Consider the following 19,845-nt stretch of genomic DNA (forward strand, 5'->3'; position numbering starts at 1 on the left):
TTTTTTTATAGTAATTAAGAGAGCTAACACCAGCTAGGCTAGAGTGAACGCAAACAAGACCCCTATAGGCAGCACAGTGCATTAATGTAAAATATGCCCAGACAACATAACTTGTCAGAGAGGATTATTTCTGCTTAGTGAATCTGCAGGGGCCCCTTTGCTCCACCACTCAGCGTCTGCCTAGAGAGAGAAAGAGTAGCCATTAGTGAGTAGCTACTGTGGCATTGATGTTTGAGCGCACTTCTGAACTGGCTTTTGTTGAGAATATCGGTGCAGAAAGCATGCGCTGTCCCAAATCCGCTGTTACTATGAGAAATGAGGAGCTGCTTTTAAGGTATGTTGTCTCCTTTGTTTTAACGCGTGCTTTCGAGTTGCCTGGGCCCGCTGCAACTATAACCGTGCTGGGTATTAAGTAGTTTCCCTATTTAAAGGAAAAGACAGGCATTGCTGCGTGCAGGGAGTGTTTCCATGAGTTAGAACCGCACATTTCATGTATGACGACAAATGTACGGAGAGGGCAAGGAGGGAAAATATAATATGTATGTATCTTTGGGTGTTTTTTTTTTTCTTGGTTTGTTTTTGTTTGGGTTTTTTTTTTCCCCCTCTTAAATGAAAGCTGGTATTTCTTTTATCACCTCCTTTGCAATATTTCTTCCTGCTTCATTATTATGCACTGGGCATGGAATAAGCGTGGAAAAAGCTCACGGAGACTCCATATTAGAGCTAGTGCCCTAAATACCACTTTAATTTTTACTTACCCTATGTAAATAGTTATTAATGCTCCACCACGTACTCTGAACTTGAAGATGTTTAAAAAATATGTAAATACTTCTGCATGTGAGATGATACATATATTCTTTATGCTCCCAGGTTTAGCGGGGGGCCAGCACCGAGTTCTCTTTTCAGAGACACACACAGACACAGACACACACACACACACACACACACACACACACACATGGAATTATGCTGGAATTGGCACCCCGCTTTGAAAAATGTAGTCTTTTGTTTATTTGCTAGCAGACATCATAGCATTGAATACATCTTTTGGTCTGACAATGGGACAGCTGAACAATGGTGCTGTCAAACTAGCTTAATGTATGTCTGGCGATGGGGTGTTTTTGTTGTGTTTTTTCTATCCTTTTCTCAGCCCCTTTTTCATTTCCCTTAATCTCTTAGTGTATGCAGTATAATATGAAGTCTATTGCCTAATTTGTGAAGGTTGTTTCATCTGAGATCCGCTGCTAATAGTGCAGGGAGGGGGAGGTTTGCATCTTACAATAATGTCCATGGCATTAAGTTAGAGATTTATTGATACCAACCTCTCCTTTAACTGTGAAGAGAAAACTTATTGATTCTGAAAGCTTACAATACTGCTGTCAATCTGACGAATGCATAGTTGCCAAATGTGCCCTTGCATGATTTTATGCCCGATCATATCAACTTTAACTGCTGTTTTGAAGATACTGCTTCTAATTTTGTTTAGGTAATGAAAATGCAATAAAAATGATAAATCAGATCTCAAAGTGGGAGCCTATGCTACTTTCCATTTTTATATTCCAGCTATTAGCATATGTTAGAATTTTTAAGGTCAGGCAGAATAATTTACCTGGATGATTTCTATTCGTATCCCAAAATCTAACAAATTATTCATATGACATTTCATGAATTATCTATCTATTTTGACAGCCATAGATTAGGATCCCAACAGTTAACACTTTTTGTTTTGCATCTGGAAAAATGTTCACGGACATTATGCATTAGGAAAAGAAACTGTTAGAAAGCTCTTCAAAAATCTGGAGTCGTTACTTGGACAGCAGCCTGTGCCTTAAATGAAATGAATTGTCATCAGTCTCATGGAGTTTCTGAAGCTGTTTAAAGCCTTTAAATAGTTTGCATCTTAAGTAAATGAATCTCTTTCAGTGTACCTGTAATCTTTATTTCCGAGAGAACAGGTAGATGGTTGTCAGTGGGATTTATTTTTTTGGCTTGGACCAATTAATCATAAGGGCTTCGTGATTTTTTTTTTTTTTAAGCCAGATCCTAGTGCATGATTTATACAGGGTCAGGACCCCTTAATTTAAAACAAAACAAACCAAAACAAAACATTAAAGATTTATCGGTATGGATCAGAACTTTCTAAGCATGTAATTTCAACAGCAATGTTTAGTGGGGAGACTCTGAGTGCTTGTTATGCTTCTTTGCATTTTTTCTATTGTTGTCTCATCTCCTTCCCTTGTGTGCTGAGACAGTGTAAATCAATAGGAAAGAGTTTACATGAATAATAAGGTAATATCACATAAAACACGCCTGAAGCGTAGAGGTTATGGATTATCAGGTGGTGCCTGCATGCCATGTGCTGTGCATAAACATGAAGAGTGCACGGATGGTGTTAAATACAACGGGGCCATGCAGTAATTCACTTTCTTGGGAGAACTTCTTTGGAGCCAAACATTAACTAGTTCACAACTGCTCTCCGCTGCCAGCACCGAGTGCGTTGTGTTTTACCAAGTTATCCTCCTACAGCTTGTGCTTCCTGGCAGCTGATGCCCTTTGTGCTGGGAAGCCCAGCGAACAGCTTGCTCCACTGACATGGAAATGCCCTTTTGGTGACTGCCCAGAGTAGGGTGGATGCCACGTCTGTAGCAGACACCCAGAGACACCTGGGCAGCACACCCGCCCTCCACTTACAAGGACTGTTCAGTACAAAAAACTCTTTCCCAAGCGCTCTTCTCACAGGTGAGTTCATACTAAACTTACAGTAGCTCCTATGTTTTCAGTTTAAATGTTGCATAAAATCCATACAATCCAGATTTGTTGTCTAAGATTGCCAATTACTCTGTATTTTTCCAAAGGTGTTTTCTGACATTCCATTCACATTAAAGACTAATTTTTGAATTGGTCTGTATGAATCCTGCTTAAGAAATAAAACAAACAAACAAACAAAGCCACCTATGAATATTTACTGAAATACTGTTTTTGTTTGAGCCATAGCAATTATTATTAACATCAAAGAAAGTGAAGCAAATCTGTAACATATGCTATTTTTTAGCATGCCTGAACAAAACTGTTGGCTTTTGAGAGACTGTATAGGTTTAGAGCTCTTGTGCATTAACATCACAGGTGTCCTCAGCCTTACCTATGTTGAATCTCACCCATTCACAAAGCAATGTGGTGCCTAGCAGTTGTCAAACTTGGTAACATCTGTTTCCATAACAGTGCTAAGAGAGCTAATACAGAGACTCTGCATGAGTTGTTATTTGTTCTTGCAATGACCAGGAGTAATGCCAAAAAGAAATACTGTCCCTGGTCTTACCTGGCAGAGCAAGGTGCTAACCTGGGACTTGCCTTTCCATTCTGCCATGGGAAACGGAATTGAAATATATTTATTTATTAGCCTGGAGTCTTTGTCTATATTTTTTCCCAGATTCATGAAGCAAAATATGCAACATCAACATGTTAATATTCTCTTTGTTAAATGAGAATAAAACTGAAGTGTTTCTGTTATCAAATTGAAGTATATAAGATTGCAAACTATACCTTTGGGGCTGAAAAACAAAGGAGAGCATTCAATTAATATTCATATCTAGAAGTTTTACTGCAAGTGTAGATTGTGCTTGAATACTTAAGAAGTCATTCAGAAGTGAATCAATACTAATTATTGTAATCAGGAGGGTTAATTAGCTGAAGATGCTGCTGATGGAAAGTTCACTGCTTACACCCCTGAAAACACCTAAGTTGATGAAATCTGAAAGCAAGATGTCGAGGAGGACTCTGTATAGAAAGAAAGGCTTGGCTTTCGTTTGACAGTTGCTCCAAAGGGGAAGCGTGCCTTTTACTTTGTCTTTTGCATGTTTGTTTAGGGAGTATTAGAAGATGCAACTAAATCTGTCTTGATGAAATTTTGTGGTAGTTTCTCATTAAATGCAAGTACCATTTTGGATAACCTGTACCGTCTCCACAGCATTGATTTGCAGATTACCATAAATTAATATGGATAATCTTATGCATTTGAAATCTTGTTCCAGCACTGTTATGGAAAGCGGATATTTTTATTTTATTTATACCATTTATGTGCAGGCATGGGGTCCTTCCATGTTCTGTGTACATAAAATGCCATGTGCTCTCTGTCTAACATGCAGGTATACATTGGTGCGTATGTACACACATGCACATTTGCACACAAGTTTAAAATTCTGTTTATTGTGGCTGTTTATTTCTATAATCCTCTTCCCCGAGATCTCCCAGTTAGTTTTCATCTGCAAAAAATTATTCAACTACACATAATTCAGGGATGAGCTACTGAACAAGTAGTTCATGAAATTTAAGTCAGATTATAAGGGATAAAAGCTGAAAACAAACAACAGAAGAAAACCATTATCTTTTCCCTTAATTAGAGAAGTTGTGTTTCTTAAAGTGAGCATTACTAAATTCAGGAACACCAAACTGTACCAAACCATATCTCACAGGTGAATCGTGGCAAGCTGTTTTCTCTAATGATGGCTAGGCTTTTTGTGTTGAATTTTCTCCCTCTAGTTACATCTGCTAGGGTTATAACCATGATGAATGTCTGGACATTTATCTGAGCACAATGTAAAAAAATAAAATCTCTCTCTTTCACACACACGCTCATGTAAACTCCCTGATGTAAAGTGATGTTTTTAAAAGAAAGAAATTCTGTTTCAAAACATACTCTCCTTCACTCTCTAATACATTACAGATTATCATGTGCAGGTGCTATTTGTCTTTGCAACTGCTTCCCTATGACTGTTTTACTGCTTCCAACACATTTACTTCTATGTCAGCCTTATAAAAGGTAACTGAAAATGGCAGCTGTTGAGAAAGCATGTCGCCATGCCTGGAATGACATGCATTATCAGGGCAGCAGGAGTTGCTGGCTCCACAGCCCATTCCGACTTGACCTGCCGAATGATTGGCTGCCTGGGATAGTGATGAATCGCTGGAGTTTATGAAACAGGACTGCTGGCATCCTCACAGAGGAAACAAAAACTGGATTTTTCCTCTAACACTCATGTCATGGCAAAAACACAGCTTTTCTGTTATTGTTTTGCTTTTGTGTTATTTCACCCTGCAGCGGAAGCAAATGCAGCAATTAAACTCACTTTAATATTGGTCTTGGCAAGTAAATGCTGCACTGAAGATTAACTCTCTTTCTGGGATGGATAAAGGCAGTGAATGTCTATGTAGGAATTTCCCCAAATTTAGGGAGAATCTTGTTTTGGACTCCAGTTTTTTCATCCCTCATTCCAATCTGGAGACTTACATACCCTAAGTACTAATGAGCTCAACAGGAAGCAAAATGGATTTTAGCTACTCTACAACTTTATTCTCTCTGCTCTGCTGAGGAGCAGTGACCATTTCATGGGCTAATACCAGGCAGATGTGTCTTCAGGCTTTCTCAGCTAATGACCGAAGTGACACTGCTGGAAAGTGTCGGCTCTCAAATTTGCACTCAGTTTCTATGTGGTTCATGAAATTATATTATGCATTAAGACCACATTACTGGATTAGGCTCTTAAGAGTCAGTACGTGTAGGAGAGTATCGTGGTCTGTAAACCTGCACTGGTGCGCCAAGGATGGATGACACAGTGTGGATCACAAGCTGCCCTGTAAAACGCAACCAAGTAAAAATGATCCTTGTATTTCAATTAAAACACCCAAGATTGTGTTTGGGAGTGGGGAACAGAGAGGATTACTTGCTTGTCTGTCCATGCAGCAAACTTGGTACTGGTGTGCTAGCCTGTGTCCCTCATTCTGGTAGAATGAACTAATTTTAGGTCAATTCACTGATTCAAAGGAATAGGATTACCAAAAAAAAAAAAAAAAAATTGCTTAGGAAGTTTTAAATATGGCACTTATATGAAGATAATGCTTTCTGCTGTTACATTAGAGAGGGTTTTTCTCGAGTCTAACGCTTTGCTGCCTAAGCTTTTCTCCACCAGTTCTAAAAAGCAATTTGCATGCTTGCATTCGCTATTAGACTTTTTCACCTTCCTCCAAATAATTCAGCAGTAGCTGCTGCTAGATGCTGGATGCTAGAGAGGCTGAATCTCTTCTGTTATTTAAGTCACAGACATCTTGATGTCCCTGCAGTGATTCTGAAACAGAGGAGGCAAACTTTTACTGTATGGGAAGTGGTGGCATCGGAAACTGTTGCATGTGCCTTTGGGTGCACAAGGGGGAAACACTGTCCTTGCTTCCAAGTTCCCATGGCAGCAAATCAGCAGGTCATCTTCAAGAGCAGCCTTTGAGGATGCCAGACAACAGTCTGTCATGAGGAGGAAAACAGAGCAGAGGGCTGGAGGGGAAAAAATTATAGAAAATCAGAGAGGGAACATGGGAATTTGCTATCCCTTTTAGACAAATAGGGAAGTGAAAAGCAAGGGCACCCTGACGTAGATCATCTGGAAATTGAACCTTGTGAGTGTAGATAGCTGTGGATGATGCGATGGCTGTGCTATGGAATGAATTTAAGATTCAAATCCTGCACCTGCTCTCCCTGGAAGCTGCAGGTCAGCATCTGAAGAATTGAGGCCCTCTAGAAAGGAAATGGTGAATTATCAGGAAACTTAAATTCTCAGAGACTCTATTTTCAACTGTAACAATCTCTGGGTTTCGTTTTCCTTTCTTCTGCCTAAAAAATTATCTATTTTCAGTTAAAATGAGAGGAAGAAGCTCACTCTAAAGCTTGAAAATTTGCCTGCATCATTTCAGCCCACATTTAATTTTAATGAGAGTGTTATATAACCCCCTTTAAAAATAACAAAACACTAACAGAACTGCATTGGCAACATCAGGTGTTCTGCAGAACTGCTCAGATGAATCATATGGAGATCTGCCTGTGCACGGCTGATGAACATACATTTAACTTAGTTAACCCCCACGCCTGAATGTAGCAATCCAAAGTGACCAAATTTTTTTCTGATGAGTTGTTTTCACAAAAGGATACCAAAATAGTTGCCAGCCTTAGGGGCCTCATGGCTAATCATTTCTGTGTTATTTAATGGGTTCAAAAGTTCCAGATGAATTACTGTGACTGTACAAAAGTGAAATATTTTATGATAAAAACTGACCTAGCTGGTTTTTAAGGTCTTTCTTCAGAACAGGAAGCCAATGTTCCTATTTGTTGTACTGAGCCTGAAGTCGCTGAAATTGTTAAGAGCATCCCATTTAACAGGCAGCTCTGGGAGAAATAAACATTTGACTTTATAAATGTTCCTTTGGGAGAGAGAACACAGTGAAAAAAAAAATATATATATATCAGAATCAGTGATATTGAACCTGTTAAACATCTTGCTCTGGATTCAGTCTTTGACTTCAGAATGTCCTTAAGCAACTGGTTGCTGAAAGATAGAAAGGATGACAGTACACTTGCCCTACTCATTCTCTATCTGTGCACATCCATTACAAGCTATTATCAGTGACAGGGCATGGACTAGGTGGACCTTCGGATCTGACCTATGTGGCAATTCTCACAATGTAGGTTTAGGGAAAAAATAAAAACACAAACAGGCATGGTGCACTTTTCTGCACGTCTGAATGCCTTACAGTTGCTGAAGGAGCCTTTTCTTTCTTTCCTACATGTCTGATTTAATGGATTCTGTCTGCAGGAAATAACAATGTCAAACAAAGCTAGTTACTTTACATATTATCAGAGTGATTGTTTGTTATTTCTGAGGACCAAGATGTATGCTAGGCACTTCAAGAATAAATGAATAGAGACCTTAAAGATGTTGCAAATTGAGTGTAAGGCGAGGGCCAATTGTTGGCGGTGAAAAGGAAAGAAAAACACGTAGCAGCAGTGAGTGGGAAGGAACACAGAGGTTAATGTTATGAAGATCTTGCAGTTACTTAAAGGTGCATGGCAGTAGGTTATTTTAGATCCTGTAATAAACCCCACAAATTTGATTCCATTTGGTTTTTAACAAGATGTCTACTTCTGGCTCCCTGTCTCTTTTGATGTTCCTTATCCATCCTTTTGCAACAGCCTTTGCCTATTGCTTTGGGAATTGCTTCCCTTAGCACTAACTCCAGTTCCAACCCTTATCTGTACCCAGCCTATACCACCCTCTTCCCCTGTCTCTCCCACAACAACCAGCCCCCAAGCTGGACAAAAACCTTCAGGAGTCCCAAAGTGGTGATAAAACAGGGGAGTTTTTATTGTCTCCTAGTAATTGTCACAGTGGGTTTGGGCTAGGATAAGAAATGTCTGGTTATGGTGGGCTTTTCCCCTGCCCAGTGAAGGCATTATTAATGAGAATAGAGCTCCACACATATGAGCACCAGTGTCTGATCCCTCCCATCTTGTCATACAAGCTTATGCTTCTTCAGCTGAAGATACTATAACAGCCAAATCCAACCATGTGAACTCTCCATTATCCATTATTATTGGTCTTCTAAGGTTGTCTGGAAAGGTTTTGGGTTGCTTTTTTTGTTTGTTTGTTTTGTTTTGTTTTTTGTTTTGGTTTTTTGGTTTTTTGGTTTTGTTTTTTTTTGCTAAACTGCCCATTATCTAGAAGGAAATCAGATTAGCCCAGAACACGCAGAACCCTTTTTACTTTACTGGTTGGGTTGTGGTTGGTGCTGGAATCAGGGAGTGATAATATAGTTCATAAAATACAAAAAGAAAAAAAAAAAAGTATATATAAAAAGAGAGTAAAGGGGGAAAAGGGAACAGGAAAAAGAAAAAGAAAGAAGAAAGAAAAAGTCAATGCCTGTTGCCAAGTTTGCAGGAGGACTGGGTTGGTCTTGTGTACCTACGCACAAGGCAATACACAAAGGCAACACATATAGATCAAAAGCAATGCTCTTCTATAGGGTTGTAAACAAACAACAGGAAGGTGAGGCTGGGTCCTCGATTGCCACACAGAGACCAAATAGAACACATGGGACTGGCCAGATGCTCAGCACTAGCCCCAAACAGGATTTGACTCCATTAGTTATAAGTGACCATCCCAAGTATTTGAGTGCTGTTAGCAAAGTTGGGTGTTCCTCCAAAACTCTGTAGAGTTTGTCCATCTCGTGCCACAAAACCTTGCCCCAGTGTTTCACAAAGGTTGAGTTATTACCTGCGAAATGGAACAAAGGCCTCATACTCAGAGTGTGATGAAATCACCCCTTTGGTGGTATAAAATAGAAAGGAAAAAAAAATATATGAGTAGGAAGTTTTACTATAGCAACCAAGTTTACATAATATCAGTATGCTTCAAGTGAAAGCTCTAGAAATGCTTGATTTGAGGTACCTTTTTTTCCGGGGCTAATTTTAAATGACGTTTATTTCTGAAAATTACTGCTTAGCTGCCACTGAATAGCCCATAGATTCCTCCTCACAAGCAACTAAGGTTTTAGTACTCAAAATTCATTGATCACTTCTAGCCAATAATTTAATTTCCTTTTAAAAGGCTTTTGGTTATCTGCAAAATGTTTGATATTTCAAAACATGACGAAGGGAAAGATGTTATTTGTTCTATTTCGTTTCAAGAGCAAACGTAAGGCAAAGAGAAATTCCTTACTGAAAGCTTAATGGTTTTTAAAGCAAAACTTTATTCCAGTGTCAGACCTAACTGCTAAAGATGGACAAATTCTCAAAATACTTGCAAAGGGTAAAATTGTGCAGAATTGGGTCCATTGCTTTGGCCACTCAAGGAATTTTTACTGCTTTTCACATTAATTGCTTACTGTTTTCATGCAACTGTGCAGCTCTGCACAGATGCTTTGTTCAATTTGTGCCTGTGTGCTTTGCTTTTCTTTCCACTGCCTTTCTTGAACCTCCAGAAGTTTAGCCCATACACTTCCTGGCTCACTGATAGGCAAGCAGGCTCATTTCCTACCACAAAAACAAGATGCTCTATTTTCTTCTATTAGCCATGCTACTCCTTCCCAGCTCGTAGCTTACCCAGGAGGTTATTTCTTTGTGATAGAGAGCAAACACCTGATTTGCATTCACTAGTACTATCTGGACCAGAATTCCTTTCCATTTGCATTAGTTCAAGATCCTGAGTTATTCCACCAGAGTCATTTGAGCCTGCTCCCAATTTGCACCACCGCTGCTGAGATCTGATTCTGCCTCCTCTCCTAGAAACTTGCTTTGATGCCAGAGATAAGCTGAATCCAGAGCATGTTCATTGGCTTAGGGGAGAATAAAGCAGAGGATTTGAACTCTCTTCGTGCTGCCTTGCAGGCTTGGTGGAGAGTGAAGTCACTCGGAAACTTTCCCTTGAAGTGGTTCCAAAGGTAGCATTTCCTTGGTGCAACACTGGGGGGCAAGTTGATTAAAAGAATGGCAATTAAGGAACGAGTGAGGAGCCGGGTTTGGAAAGGTGAGCACTATGCTAGATTTGGCTGTGGAACGTGGACAGCAAAGGATGGGAACAGTGGTGGTGACGTCAGAGTGAGCTCATATACTCTCATATACTGAGTGATCCGACAAGTCCTTTGTCTTTCTCCAGCCCTACCTCTATTGCGTGGGTTTCTTTTTGCTTTGAAGAGGTGTTCGCTTTCAAAGGCTGAATTGTTTGGAGAATTGCATCTAACATTATCAGTTTGAAAAGCCATTTAAATGGTGACTAATCTGCAAACGGGATGTAGAACTGCTCTATCTGCTTTGTTAGATGCATGGAGAAACTGAGGCACTGAGAGTGCAAACATGGGACAGATGGGGTCTGGGCCTCTGAAATGAGGGCAGGTTGTGGAAGAGGCATTTATAGCTGGAACTGAGTTAAATTCCCCAAGCTGCTGGTTCCAAATTCCAGGTTCCTTCCTTAAAATGACCATATGCTCCGCTAGCTGAAAATGCTGAATACCAGTGGACAGTGGTTGCACAGCAATAATGAAGCTCCTCTAAGCTCCTGTTTACCTCTATTGTCTGATATATACTATGGAAATTAAAGCAGCTTCATTTCCGATTACCCCTCTTCATTTCCCTCTGTACTGTAGTAACAGACCAAAGCTTTATTTTATTTTTTTACCTCAGCAGTGTTCCTTCATTTTTAATACAAGTTGCTATTTTGCACACCGGTGCCTGTCAGGAATGTAGCAATACCACTACAGATAACAGAGCCAATGTGCAGAATTTTGTAGTTGATTTGTTTTATTTTATTTCTCCATGTTTGAGACTTAATTCATACATAGGCACTACGTAATTTATGTTTGAGAACCATATGATCAGAATGCAGTTTCTCCCTACAAGCTTTCTTTGAGTCCTATCTCAGTATCTTTTATAGGCTGGGTTTCTTTTTGCATTTGACCCTGTTCCTGCCTCTAACTTTTAAATGGCAAAAGCAAATGTGCTTTGAAAAGTGTGTTACACTGTAGTTGTTAAATAAAGCAATAACCTATGCACTTGTAATGCTTTCTCTATGACCTACTTACATACTACTTCACCCTCCTTATAGTATGATTAAAAGCTGCTTTGAATCCACTATTCCCTCAAGGGATTTGAGGCTAGAATTTAACAAACTGCTGAGAAGGCTTAAGTCAGTAAGAGGGCTTCCCTACAGCTTCTTCCAGCTAATTCACATGTAATTAAAAGGAAAATAAATATTTCAAAAGAACATACGTTCTAATGAAGCATTTTTAAGCACTTACACCTTGTGAAATGGTGAAATGGCAAATTTATAAAGATCTCACTATCTCAGAGTCAGATTTCTAACCAAACTATTTGTGATGCTTCCCCCCTCCCCGTCCTTTCCATCCTATGGCTTTTCAGCCAGCAGCGGTGGAAATGCAGACCTTGAAAGTGGCTGGGGAGAGTGACATCTCTCAGATGTAGCACCAGCAAAGCGATGGAGAGGTATGGATCCAGCCACACGGAGTGAAGGGAGGTTGAAGACTTCTTGCAGGAATATCTTCATCCTCACAGAGCTGTCTGCATTTCTCCCAAGCTAAAACCTGCCCCTTCTGCAGTGGCAAGATTTTAAAATTGAAAGTTAATCCAACTCTGCTCTGGGCTGGATTAACCACCATGGAGGCCTCAGATCAAAACCCAGGTGGCTGCATCCAGCTGGAGAGAGCTGTGCTGGTTTCTCCTTTTATTTCCACTTTGCACTTATTTTTTTATCCTCTCTCTTAGGCCCACGCTCTGGCGGATGGCTGGCGGAGAGGAATTGTGATCAATGGAGAAAAGGAGAGGCATAGCTTGGCTTTGTGTTTCTCTACAGAGATGTTTAGGTGCCACGGTGCTGAGGACAGTATGCAAACATATAGAACAGAGCAGATTAATAACACCATAGATATCTGTGCAGGACTGCAGCTGTCCTACGGGGATTACACCGAGGGCCAAGCAAACCTTTTCTTTCTTTAGACTTGCAAAGTAGGCAAAAATTTTAGCAGCCTGAGGGGTTTTTCTTCCTTTTAACTGTTTAAAATGGAGAAGTACCTTGAAGAGTGCAATAAACTGGACTCTGAAAACTCACCTAGTCTGTATTTTTAATCATCAAATCGATGATGGTCAAAATGTAACTAACACTTGGTAAGATTGATGGTGTGATTGATAGTATATTCATGCACTGGACTGCCTTAATTTTATTCTGAAATACTACTGGAAAGGTTTAAGTGTAGTAGTGCTTAATCAGTGTTTGTTGCTTTTTTCAAGTGCTGATTATCTGGAACAAATGGAATTATGAAACGTGGAGAGAGATTCAGAATGAGAAGCAAATACAATGCAGATAAACATTTTGTCTGTCTAGACTGCTCAGATCTTTCAGTAATCTTTGCAAATATGCTAATATTCTTTTGCCTGGAGCTGCTATGTACTGAAGCAAGGAGATTTTGGAGAGGCAGAGGAAAATTTATACAGATTTTCAGGGGGCGGAAGCGTGGGGGGGTGGGGGGGGGAGAAGGAGGGAGGCTGCTTCTCCTGTTTGTATGTGTGGAATTGGGTGTATGTCTTAGCAGTGTCATTTCTGGGCCTTTGCTGGCCCAGTCCTCAGTGCAGCATGGCTGGGAAGGGGCTTCTGGCATGTTGTAGATGTAAGGGTTTGGTACATAGAATCCACTGATACCTACTGAAATCCTGTTTTTTTGAGCAGGTGGGGTCATTGCCCCAGTGTCACCTCACGAAGCAGTGTCTGCACTTTGGGTGCTGAGGTCTAAACTGTTTGGGTGGGCAGAGCCCACTTATACATCCCCTGTGCCCTTTAACGTGTGGCGAGATGCCTTCACTTTCCTACCCCACTGTGACAAATTGGGGAGGGTGGGGAGGAAGGGAAGACAGCACTGGGTTTTTTAGGCATTCAGAATGAGGGCTTCACCTCAGTGCCATCTGCAGCTCCAGCAGGGCAAGGCTTAGCACGACCTCTGTGCCTGATTAAGGGGCAGCCGGCGGAGGCCCCGCTTGCAGCAGCCGCCCTCCTCAAACTTTGCGCCGGTGCTCGGAGACCCGGTGCTCTCCGCGTTGTACCCCGGGGCTCCTGCTAGGCCTCTTCCCCGGTCCGGCGGGGCCCACCGGGGGCTCAGGGGTTAACGGAGAGCTGCAGCGGGGAGGTGGCTCCGCCTCCCCGCTCAGCACCTGGCGCTCCACCGACAGTTGCCTCAGCAGTCGATTTCGGAGGGGATTGGCGGAAAAACCAAGAGGGGGAGAGAAATGTGACAACTGCCGGGGCTGGCGGCTGCTGCGGGGAGGCCTCCGCACCTGTGCCTGCCTCTCCGCCGCCCGGCGCAGTTGTGGGATCCGGCGAGCCCCCGCCACATCCTCCCTGCAGACCGCCGCCGCACCCGGAGCCCAGCATGACTTCTTCGTTCAAGCTGGATTTCCTTCCGGAGATGATGGTCGACGGTCGCTTGCTGGTTTCTGATAGAATGTAAGTGGCACCGGGCTTCTTCCCTCCTCCCTGCCAACCCAGCCGAGTGCCTCGCAGTTGCTTTGTGCTCCCCAGAGGGCCGGGATTGGGGCGGCCGAGGGAGAGCTGGGCTCTGGGGGGGGGGAGAAACGTGAGCATCGCTGCGTGCTTTGGAATCAAACCCCGCTCCTCGAAGCCCGGTCCCGCTTCCCACGTCCTGATGGAGCGGCAGCATCAGCTGCGAGCGCACGGGACCGAGAGCAGGCAGAAAACAGGGCTCTTTTCCTCTTCTCTCCCTCTTTATTTCCTAAGTTCCGACAGCTGTCTGGTGCAGGCAGTGTTAATTAGCACGGGGCTGTGCTTTACGTGCAGTTGGAGCGGAGATAAGGTTTATCAGGAGGTGCCGAACGCTGGAATTTCAGGCAGAGAAGCGTTTCCCTGTCGCCTGCCACTGCTCTATTAATCTCGATCTGAAAGTTTCTCTGATCATCCTCTTGGGCTTTGCCAATTGACAGGAATTTTCAGGTAACCTCAGCCTCGTGGGGGGGGAAAGAAATACAAGGGGGAATGTCGAAAGATATGAATGCTGAGCGCCGTGCTGTGTTTGTATCGATTCTAGAATACCTTTTATTTTGTCGCTTTTTCTTCTTTCATCAGGGTGACAAATGTGGTTTGAGTTGCATGAGAATGAAGCTAGAGGCTTTAGCGTTGACTCTGCACTGGAGTTATTCCGGTTGAAGCAGCGCTTAAGTTACAAACGTAAATAAACCTGGGCATGCAGCAGGGACTGTCACCTGCGATTTGCACAAAGCAGGTTGTGTACTGTGCCCCCATCCAAGAGGATTCCAACTTTTGTTACCTCTTCTGCTGGCAACAAAGTTTCTTCTTAGGTGGAACGCTTCCCTTGATGTCTTAGCAGAGACATTCGGTAGTAGGCAGTTGTTTGGGCAGCTAGGATTTAATAAGTGTGATGGAGAGGGGAAAGGGGCAGGGGGAGAATCTCCTTCATGGGAATGGCAGTTTTTTAGTCTTTGGAGGACAGCACAGTGTAAATGCTGCCCATTGCCTCTGGTTAGTGATGTTAATTCAAACATGTTCTCTGCTGTCTTCCCCTTCCCCTCTTTAAGGTCTGTGTTCTTATTGGTATCGGTCAGCCAGGCTGAGTTGGAAAAGGTGCTGTATTTCTCTCCTTTTGCATAAAAAATAGCGTAGGTTTGCCTGCTAGTTGCACTGAACGTTCAGTTTGCTTGCCTTGCAGCTCTCCATAGGGACTTGACGCAGCCACACTTTCCCTTGTCTTCACCGTCTCTGCTTTGATTAGACTTTCTACCTGCTGTCCTTCCAGGCAGTGAGAAAAGATTAACTGCATCCGATGATGCCATGTTATTACTTGGGCTTATATAACTTTATCTCCAACTTGCCCCTGGAGGGGGGAGTACCATGTCAGACTCTTCCTTCTGCACACTGTCTGTGATCTTCTTCTCTGGGAGACATTTGTGATGTATTTTAACACAGGTTGAAACACAGTAGGTGTTCATCAGGCACAAGTCTTCACGTGTGTCCAAAGAAACAAAAATGACTGTAGATCTATGTCAGCTTCAAAGCAGGTCTGCGAATACCAGGGTGGGACAGTGAAACTGATGGGGTATTGCTCCCATGTAAACATCCTTGTTGGATTTGATGATGGTTCCTCTTATTTATTGCAGAGAACACTTGTGATTTCTTGAGGAAAAAAACTTCACCTCCTGCATCTTCAGTGGTTGTGTTGTGTTGTTCTGGAAATGCTCCCTCGTTGTATTAGCCAAGCTTTGCTTTCCTGCCAGTCAAAGTAATTGTGGAGATTGTATGATTTCAAGGGATCATGTGTCATGCATACAAATTAATGTTGAGAGTAAATTGTTGTTAACTAAGGGAGCGTCCATCCCGAAAAAATCTTGAAACTAAATGCTCTCAGTGGAAGCTTTCCAATGCCACCTTTCTAAAACTGTGTAATTTGCTGTTAAAAATGTTATTTCATCCCTCTAGCAACATGCATTTACGTGCCAGTCCCCAGCTCTCTGGACTAATCAGTGCTGAAGAGAATGCAGTTTGATTACGCATTAAGGGTCAGGGGCATGTTCACACCTTGCCCTTTGGCTGGCCCACCCCAGACGTGTAGTGAGACACCAGCAGCGTGCTGTGCTGTGACAGTACAGCACAGAGCATACTTGAAGTTATGATGCAGCACGAAACTTTTAACCTCGCCATCTGGTCTAGCCATTGAGTATAGCTTCGTTCAGTCTTTAGCAGAAAGGAATTTCCTATTTTAGGGTGAGGCAATTAGCGAGATGCATGTAAAAATCTCTTCTGTTTTGCAGTGAAAATTTGCAGGACTGGATTTTTTTTTTTTTCCTCTCTCTTTTTAATGCCAGTGGCAAATGAGGAATTGGTGTCATGCAGTATCACTTGCACTTCACGTTGTTTACACATTCAAAGGCTCTGCGCAAAAGGGGTTATTTTCAGTATAAGTTCTTTCAACATGCACTAGGGAAGGAGAATTTTCTTTCATATCTATTTTGCAAATCCAATGCTGGCTTGATAATGAAAATACCTCTCTTAAATTAATTCCTCTCAAATGTTGCTGCCTTCTTTGCTTTGCTGCTGCTATCTAGACAAATATAAGTAAAGCAACATCAGATACTTTGAGCATGATTATTTAGTGTAATTAAACTATATGCATAGCATTACTCTGCCTGATTAGTAACTGATTGGCAGTTTTACTGGAAAAAAAAAATCATTAATGGAAAATAGCATTGGAAAAATAGACACTCCAGGATATGAAGCATGAACTTCTTGTTTTTGAGGGAAGATGGCAAGTTGGGTGCTCTGTCCATCGCTAAGTATTGCAGAGATCATTTAATACTGTAATTGAAAGATCAGAAACTGTTTGATGTTACTCATAGCTTGCACGTGTTTTCGAGGAAGAACCAAAAATGAAGGTACAAATGGAAGTGAATGTGTGTGTATTTGGGCAGGTTTGGAGAGGGTTAATTGTTCCTAAATACAGTTACAAAGCATAAGTTCATTGTAATTTGCTTAGTAATTTCACTGAGTTATTTGTAGATGACAACAAGATGGTTGTAAAGCGGTTGCTTTGAGTATTAGCTATTCATCGTTGTGAATCCCTACATCGATTCGTGTATTGGTGCAATGCCACAAAAGATTTTTGGTTTTATGATGTGCTTTTTGCTGCCTGGGATTTCCTTTAATGTAAATGAGAAATAGCCTTTTTTTCTTTTACTACCAGGGCAAACTCAGTTTTTACTTCAGTAGTTCATATCTGGGTATCGTGTCAATAAAATGTGATACCCTTGTCAGACGGCTAACAGCAGTTCACATGCAGCTGCTTGGGTTCTGTGGCAATTATGCACAAAAGGTATTCACTGTTGAATTTCTCTTCTTTTTTTTCTTTTCCCCCAAGATAAGTCAAAATCAGATAAGTGCAGTGTGCTGATTTAAAAGGCAGTAATGATCAATCTTCAATACTCTTCACATGCATTGTTTAATAAAGAAAGGATGTTGTCGTTCATGGGTTGCTCTTGCTCTTAACAAACAAACAAAACCTTTCCCCACTAAACGTGCAAAACAGGGACTTTCCCAGCATAAACTGGAGGTCATAACTTTTTTTTTTTAAACTTCACCTCAGGGGAAGCTCAGCGTACTGTCAGAACTAATTTATCAGCTACCTGTTCCTTTTGTATGTAGAATGTCAAACCATGAGTCGCTCACTGAAAATGGATATCCTGCTATCAGCTGTTTTGAATCCATACCCTCACCTTTGTACTGGCATTTCACTTTACCTTTGGTTTAGCAGTAGCTTTATTGGATGTAGTTATTTGAAGCTATATTTAGGTATTGTGGCTTGTTACTTAACCATAACTTAATGGACCACGATTCCCTGGGTCGTTCTTGAGAGACGGCACAGGAAAAGGAGAGGAAAATTCTCGATCATTGACAAGGAGCTTCAGGAGGGAACACAGATCTTTAGGTATCAACTGAATGATTACGGTTCTGGGCTTCCATCTCCCTATCCTCTTGCCTGGTAGCTGACTAGAGTTGCATTCGGTATTTAGCCTACCATAACTCTTAACGCATTAATATTTAAATATATCTTCCACTTCCTATGATGTGATCTCACAAGTTTTTAAGCCTCCCCCACATGTATTCATCATCCAAATTAATCATCACTTATGATTGCTTTAAAAACTTTGACAAGTCTAAATATTTCATTGGCATTTTAGGATGTTTGATATTTTATAAGCATATGGACTATTCAAATTTCATAATTAATTCATAGGTTAGTATAAAAATACTTCACCCAACTGGTATAGGAGAAAGGTGTACAAAATTTACTAGTTTTTAGAAACTCCTGGAATAAAAGGAATATGTTCTGGCAAGATGGAACCCTCTGGAGAGTATCTTATAACGTAATCATAAAAAACGTTTTCCATACAGATAGATGAATTATTTTATTGTTATTATTTTTACTTTCTTCATTCCTACAGACAGTTTCCTATAGTGGATTGTTTCTTGTGTGCACATATAATTGCATCTTCTGACACTGCTTCCTCTGATTATAGCAAACTGGTGTCTGGGTAAGGCAAACCAGAGGCTCAAGTCGTAATGTACAGAATAAATACGTAGAGCGAGGACCAGCTTCACTTAGCGAAGATGTGGGAAGACAAGAAAAAAGCCTTCATAGGTGCAGAAAAATGCAGGACCTGGAATTCTTATTTGGAAAATAAAAACTAATTAGAGCAATAAATGTAATGTTCTCAAATAATTGTGAAATAATTATTCCCCTTTAGAATCTTTGTACTTTAATTGCTTTTTCTCCTGCATTTTGCATTCCCCTGTAAAGGAATAGAAGCATTCGTGTTCCCTCCAGGATTTCATTTTTCATTTGCAGTAAGCTGCTGGCTTTCTCATAAAGGTTTTCAGAAATATGTTGCCTTAAACGGTGTTGTTCTTCCATATGGTGTTAAATATTATAGGTGAATGGCAGCTGTTGAAGTGATAAATTCTCTTTACTCGTCCAGATAAAGCACCTTGAGATTTAGTTGTGTAGTTTATCCATTCAATGTATCACAGATTTATAATCAATTCCTCATTTTCATTGAAACTGTATTACATAAATAGGGCACTTCAGCAGTGTATTCTCTTTGCTCACAGCTTGATCCTTGAAAAATCAGCTGACAATAGTTTAAAATTATAATATTAATAAAGAGAAGATCATCTGGCCTTCAAAATGACATCTGAAAGCAGCTTCTGTTTTGTGTTAAATCTTAATTACTGTATTTAAATGAATGCCTAAATGAGCCGATTCACAAAGGAATTGCCTACTGTACCAGTAGTGCCTGTTTTGGTGATTTCTTTATTTTTATTATTATTATTATTATTTTCCTCTGGATTTAGACAAGTTTAAAGAAAAGCTTATACTGAAGCTCTGTTTTCTTGCATCCTACAACTCAGATGAAGTATCCTGAGTCTGGTCCCTGCTATGGGACAGTTTCGCTTGTCTGGATCCCCTTGCCTATAAAATGATGACAGTGATACTTGAAGCCGAGCTCAAGGCAGTGTTTCTCAAGAAACCCAAAGTTCAGCAGGAAGGACTCTGTGTTGACCTCCTGACCATTATTTTGTGAGCTCACACACTGCTCCGTGGAAGGGGCAGCATATTTTTTTGCTAGAGGGATAGAGATTTTTGGCTTAGCACCAGGGAGGGGCTTCTATGCCATGCCTGTACGTGTGGCAACCCTGCTGGATCCCTCACCCTGGGAGGAGGCAGCTGTGTCCAGCTGTTCTCCGCTTGTCCTTCCTTCTGCTGCCACCTGGGATACTCCATCTGTTGTGAAAAGGTATGCAGGGAATTCATGTCCTTTCTTCCCCTGTTGTGCTGCATAAGTTGAGCCATTTCACTTTGCCAGAAGAACAGCAGCCCAAGTGTTCTGTTCTCGTTTTTTTTTACATCCAGGTTCAATTCTTGGATTGTTCTCTGAATCTTACT

At 41.3% G+C, this 19,845-nt stretch overlaps 1 protein-coding gene across 10 annotated transcripts in view; it reads left to right on the forward strand.

Annotated features, from left to right (window-relative positions):
* CELF2 (CUGBP Elav-like family member 2) overlaps positions 1-19,845 on the forward strand; it is a 552,930-nt gene that overhangs the window by 293,894 nt on the left and 239,191 nt on the right. The window contains exons 1-2 of one of the 10 annotated variants that reach the window (XM_032441984.1): positions 235-334; positions 2,527-2,739. The exons of 2 other annotated variants lie outside the window; for them this stretch is intronic. Coding sequence is in view for 6 of the 8 variants with exons in the window: in XM_032441915.1 (XP_032297806.1) it covers positions 228-334 (107 nt within the window). In the remaining 2 variants the exon portion in view is untranslated. Of the gene's footprint in view, positions 1-75; positions 335-2,526; positions 2,740-13,527; positions 13,821-14,223; positions 14,325-19,845 lie in introns of those variants that run through there. 7 more of the 10 variants (XM_032441915.1, XM_015867832.2, XM_015867993.2 and 4 more) reach the window with 7 other exon arrangements.

This window comes from Coturnix japonica, chromosome 1, assembly GCF_001577835.2.
Source record: "Coturnix japonica isolate 7356 chromosome 1, Coturnix japonica 2.1, whole genome shotgun sequence".
NCBI classification, from domain to species: Eukaryota; Metazoa; Chordata; class Aves; order Galliformes; family Phasianidae; genus Coturnix; species Coturnix japonica.